The sequence below is a fragment of the Ruditapes philippinarum genome, unplaced genomic scaffold (assembly GCF_026571515.1).
Source record: "Ruditapes philippinarum isolate M1 unplaced genomic scaffold, ASM2657151v2 ctg10031_1_1_1_1, whole genome shotgun sequence".
NCBI classification, from domain to species: Eukaryota; Metazoa; Mollusca; class Bivalvia; order Venerida; family Veneridae; genus Ruditapes; species Ruditapes philippinarum.
Window position 1 is genome coordinate 19,092 of NW_026860574.1, and position 5,995 is coordinate 25,086.

Here is a 5,995-nt window from a genome sequence, read left to right on the forward strand (position 1 = left end):
AATAGGGGAGGCAATCAAATCAACTATAAAGTACATTTCCGTCACAGATGTTCAAATGAACGTCGTATTTCTGAAGAGCCGTAGCATTATTTTTCGTGTCAAGAAAATTTAAAAACAAACAAACAATATATATACGGTTTATTTACAGCATATTCATATACATATCACTAACAACAAAAACAACAGGAGAAACCGCAAGGGCCTGATAAAGTTATTCGGAAGATAAGCATTTTTTATCTGATGTACTTTCGAATCGATTCTTCCTGTTTCAAAATAGTATTTGCGTTTGACCCGATGCTCCTGCCTGGATTATTTGATTTCTGTTATTCCCTCGTGCATATTCCTCTATATCATATTCATTAATTCCCGGTAAGTTAGGACAAGGTAGACACTGAAATAAAAAATAAAATGCAGGAAAATAATTTTAAAGTTTTATTCCAAATTTTGAAAATATTGTAAAAATGGAAGAAGAGTAACACGTGTACTAAAATTATGAGAAAATAACTTCATGACGAGATGCAAGCACGTGGAAATATTACATGTAAAAACCCACGAGTCATGACAAGTAAAATTGCAAATATGCAAAGAAACAAAAATAATGAAAGCATACATCTATAGCAGCAAATATTTAAATATTAAAATCATATAAGAATGCAAATTGATATATCAATGAAACCCGTTACCCCTCTAAATACATCCGGGTCTTCTACTCGAAAGAGTTGGCCTCTGTAGTTCCCTACATATTCTTCTATATATTCATTCACTCCTGGTAAATTAGGGCAAGGCAGGTACTGAAAATAAAATGTCAGTAAATAAAGTCAAATTTGGATAATAATGTAAAAGGATTGGTCAAAACAAAAAAGGCCGGGTTGCATTTGTATACTAAATATCATGAGACTGTGATGTTACTAAAATTTTCTTCCATTGACGATTTAACTAAGTCGTTAGACAGGTGGTGTATAAATGACAGGCTTTTCATCGATTCCCACGTTATGGGACACAATGTGTATGCTGTATACCAAATAATAACAAGTTGTGATAAGAAGTTGCTGAGAAAACTGTTACGAAAATTAGTTCCCCACCCGCTCGCCGCCCGCCTGTCCGCCCCCGACATTCACCATACTATAACTGGTTTGCACCTGTGCAACCCGGCCAATTACATGTTGAAGAAGTGTTATTTAAAAGAATGCGAACAATTTTTCATGACGAGAATCAAAGTCGTTAAAACACTACATGTTAAAAGATGATTTTCGAAAAGTCCAATACATGTAGTCATCACAAAAAATCTATTAAAAAATAGAATCATACATCACAAGACTAAAAATATTTTTTTTATCTATTATCAAAATGACATTATAATGAAAAAATGATTTATAAATGAAGCCATTACCTGTCTTAATACATCAAGGTTTCCTGTCTGACAACGCAGAGTAATAATCAATCTCCGATTCCTATTCAATGATATAATGGTATTATCTCGAAATTTCAACTCCAGATATGCTAACGATACATTTGAATTTCTTCTGCATCTACCATTTACATTTTCACCCATTTTAGATAACTGTAAACTTGTGGTTGTTGATCGTTAAAGCCTCACTGTTTGTATTGATAGTTGAAGTCTGAAAAATGAATCGGTTTACGCCCCATTCAGATTTCTGGCCAATCGTAATGAGCATATCCGCAATAAAACATTTTTTTAAACAAAGCACTTTTGTTACATCAGATAGCATTGAACACTCCTATTAACTTTCAATTGCATGTAACAAGGAAGCAAATTTATTTTGTGACTTGTAATGTAACATAACAAACTTTACAATTGTACACTGAAAGTGCAGTTTTGTGTAAACTGGTAGTGCTCGATATACCTTACACGATTTTTGTTTATTCTCTTGACTCTTTTAGCAGTTTTATAATCTTAATTGATATTATTTTTATAACATAAAAAATCGCAATAAGACAAGTATAACGTTCACAGTAATAAATACCCGAGACGCTCTCTGTTTCCCCTAAAATGGTTACATTTAATACAGCAAATAGTCTTCTAAACTTAGCATTTAATTTATCTTATCATCCTAGTGTTACCCTTAAGCTAAGGATAGCATTTTAGCTTTTTACCGGAAATTTTAGCTATAGTGAACTAAGTGAGACTTTATTTTGAAACAAAGTTGTCTGAGGATGAACTTTATGACCTTACAGTAAAATGCAATATGTAACATGAAGCATATAAACAATAATGAATCTTTCATGGCGTATGGAGATTTTTTTCCCTGAATGAAACTAAAAATGTAACTATTTCTGAAAATATGTACCATTTGTTAAAATGTATATAAATTCTATTCAAAACTGCTCAATGCTAATTGATGAGAGATAACGAATCAGTGTTATTCCTTTTTAAAAAGGAGAAAAATATATCTGAAACATTTAGTATTTTCAAATCAGTGAACTTGAACGCGCGTGATTTCCGGATTATATTACAACAAATATATCAAGATAAACCCCATGTGAGGAACACTTAATTTGAATTCAATTATAATAATGTCATGTTCATTAGTAACTGCTGGTAATTTGTTTCAAACTAAATTGACTTAAAGTTTGTTTTTTTAAACAAATGAATGTGTATAACATAACAGTTATATACCACAATGACGTAAAAATAAAATATTTTTTCCTAACTTTACCCCGTTACGGCTGAAATCTTTGTATTTAACCTTTGTTTTTTAGTACATCTACAGTATCAATTAATTGATATACACGTTACCTTATGGTGTTACGTGGATTATCTGAATGAATAAAATACATACATACTTTAGGGAACTAATCCTCAAACCGTTTTTTTTTCGAAACAATACATATGATGTTGACGAAGAACATAATTTTGCTGTTTCTGTAAATATAAAAACGTCCCATAATTTATTGGTTAAGGACTATGGGGCTAACAAGATCATGTCACGCTACTGTTACCAAAGTCATTAAAACATTAATACGCGGGTCATGTTATCTCATCTATCATATTTCATCTCTTAGACTTCAAAACCGTATTCTCACTCGTGGCTATGCCACTCACAATAGTTATCTTTTTAACGATCACTAAGTCTTGATGAAATAAATTTCCATCTTACATAATAACAAAGAACTATTCTTTATATATTTTGCGAAACTGTATTTTCTCTCTTTTTGATAAAACAAACCAGTCAAATCTGAGTATCAACATAAACAGTTTATACAAATTACCAACAATAAAAAGACTTAAATGACATTTGGTGAGTAAAATGATGATCAATACGTCACAATGGAACTATTGTTAACGAGCATCCAAGTGTGAAAGCAATTCGCTATTACCTTACGATATGAAAACATTAAAATTGTATCTCCATTAGTTTTTTGACAGCACGGAGAAATGCTACGATTATATCAAGATAATAAATTCAATCCGAACTTTTTATAAGTTTTTTAGATGTCAAAAGGGCCATCGAAAACAATAGCACGAAGTAAAACGTATCCTCATACAAATAAGCTCAGCATGCACTATAAATTTAAAGCCGCTTTCTTGTCCCGTTTTAGTTATATTCAATTAATTTAAGACAGGTACATGCCATTTAATGCCTACAAATTATTGATATTATCTCCGTCAAATTTCCTTTAAGTATTTCAATTATTTATAAACCCATCTTCCTTTTTATGGAGTATGAATGTTTGTTTAACGTAGCAGTATTGAACTGACAACAACTGATTAAACCAAAAGTCCCTCCCAATTTATCAGAACATCAATCTTGCTGCCTTGAATTTCAACTCCAGATCAAATATCACCTTCAAATGGTATTGAATTTTTTTTTCAAAGTTAGCTCGAAATTGGATATTTATGATTATCTATCTTTGAGCTGGCTTGAAGGTCAAAACTTTCGAAATTCAGAATATTATGACTTTCGATTTTTGATGTCAGTGCTAGTTTTCGTTTTTTTTTTGTTTTTTTTTTTTTTTTTTTTCAAGGGCCCCAATATTCAGAAGAGGGACAAAACTTAATGAAAGGTCATCTAATAATTTCATGAATTGTGAAAGGAAGTTTGTTTTCCGCAATTTGAGTTAGAGACCAAGATTGGTAATTGTTGATCATTAAAATACAATTGATAAAATGGCAGAAAAAGAATCGGTTTCAAGTAAAAGCTATGAATACAGACAGTATAATTATTTTGCGTTATGTATTATTTGTTCGAGATTTAGTAATAAAATGCATAGGATGTGTTTAATGGTTCTAGTCTATACAAAAGTTTTTGTTTTAATTTATCGTGCATCATAATTAAATTTCTGGCGTTTTAAAGACACTTCCCGCATTGTATAGCATTCCAATGGTCATAGCGAAGGAAAAATTAATTTCCCAAATCTGGATGGAACCAGACTTTAAACATATGCAAGGTATTATCCAGACTATCATATGATGGATGACATGGACAAATTTGGACCCGATATGTCTGCTTTAAATGTAAAATCGATAACATAGGTACAATCGCGAAGACATGCTTCAGACCATATGCTTGTAAAGTGAGTCTTCCTGCTAAAGATATATATTTTTACAAACAAATCATTACTCTAAGTTTTCATTAAGTTGTTAGTGATGAACTGCTAGCAATTTAACTACTGTTTGCTGTAATAGTTATTTTATATCAATTTAACACTGAACGGCACATGAAATGTTGCGCCAAATAAAGATAATGATTCCTTACAGGGATCAATTGTTTTGAACTTTGCTTGTCACCAGTAAGTAGCATAAAATCTGTATCTTCGTAATTATGATCTTTTGTTTAACTGTATCACAAAAAGACACATAGACAATAATAGATGCTAAACCACTACATGATATTTAGACCAGTTTCATAACTGACAAAAATACATTTACATACGTTACGATTACCATATTTTTATATGTTACTCACATAAATAATATCATACAAAAAAAAGATTTGTTTACTTAGACAGTTGGTTTTGTTCATTTTTGGATTCAAATTCAACATCTGAGATCTAATTGTAAAACTATAATCTTCTACTGTTATCGTATCCTACATAAATATCTTACGTTACCTCCGCAATAGATTCGGAATTAATATTGACAGGTCTTACGCCACTCCTTCGTTCAAAATAATTGCCCAATCAAAACACTGTCAGTTGCAGGTACATGTACAAGTGTGCGGAAAGATTATAACATCTATAACAAAAATTATGTGTGTCATAAATTACCTAAATGTTAAAGTTAGAAAGAAAACTCGCTAATAGCTTTCCACATTCTAACAGGATGTCCTTTAAATCCCTGCATAGTTAATCTAGTTTAAGTTTTCAGAAACGTTGGTTTTGAAATTTAGTCGAATAACCTTGAAATTCGTATTTTCGAGGGCTCTTTCAAATGGCTAAATCATACTTGAATATATAGTTTATTAATTCAAACCAAGGCCTGGGAACTATTTATTTTTGTGTTTAGGGGGAGGCTATGATAATTTTCGTGGACAAACATTTACTTAATTGTAAAGAAATCACTAATTATGTAAATGCTCATGAATGAAAGCACGCAACTTAATATTTGGTACAGTTCTAACAACGCCATCTTGGAGTATGTCGTATCGAAATTGCATTACAAAATGATAAAAAATGTCCTATGCGCCACAGCATTCTTCGATTTTTTTAAAACGGATAATTTTAGAAACTGTATAATCTATTTAGCTTTGTTTTGGCGGAGGGCTCAACAATGGATCATTTAAACATATCACCAAAAAGAGAAACAGCCAGCGATTAGTGTGTGTGAAAACTTGTTGTCAAAGAAAAATGAAAATTTTAGGAAATTAATTTTCATACTTCTTTTAATATTATCAACATAATTATTTATTTTTTCCCGATTTTACTAATTTGGTCAAACTAAATTAAACGCATGAGTAAAAGGATTATTATTATTATATTAGGAACTGTTATACATGTACATTTGCATAGTAAAAGATTCCTCCTAATCAGTCAT

General features: G+C 31.0%; 1 protein-coding gene across 1 annotated transcript; it reads right to left on the reverse strand.

Moving 5' to 3' along the window:
* Window positions 1–200: 200 nt before the first annotated feature.
* LOC132760659 (uncharacterized) lies at window positions 201–1,582 on the reverse strand. Its single transcript, XM_060752685.1, has 3 exons — window positions 1,391–1,582; window positions 684–791; window positions 201–391 (listed from the first exon to the last, which is right to left on the reverse strand). The coding sequence occupies exons 1-3, from the start codon at window positions 1,550–1,552 to the stop codon at window positions 269–271; spliced, it is 393 nt and encodes a 130-aa protein (XP_060608668.1). The 5' UTR covers window positions 1,553–1,582; the 3' UTR covers window positions 201–268.
* Between the last annotated feature and the right edge of the window lie 4,413 nt (window positions 1,583–5,995).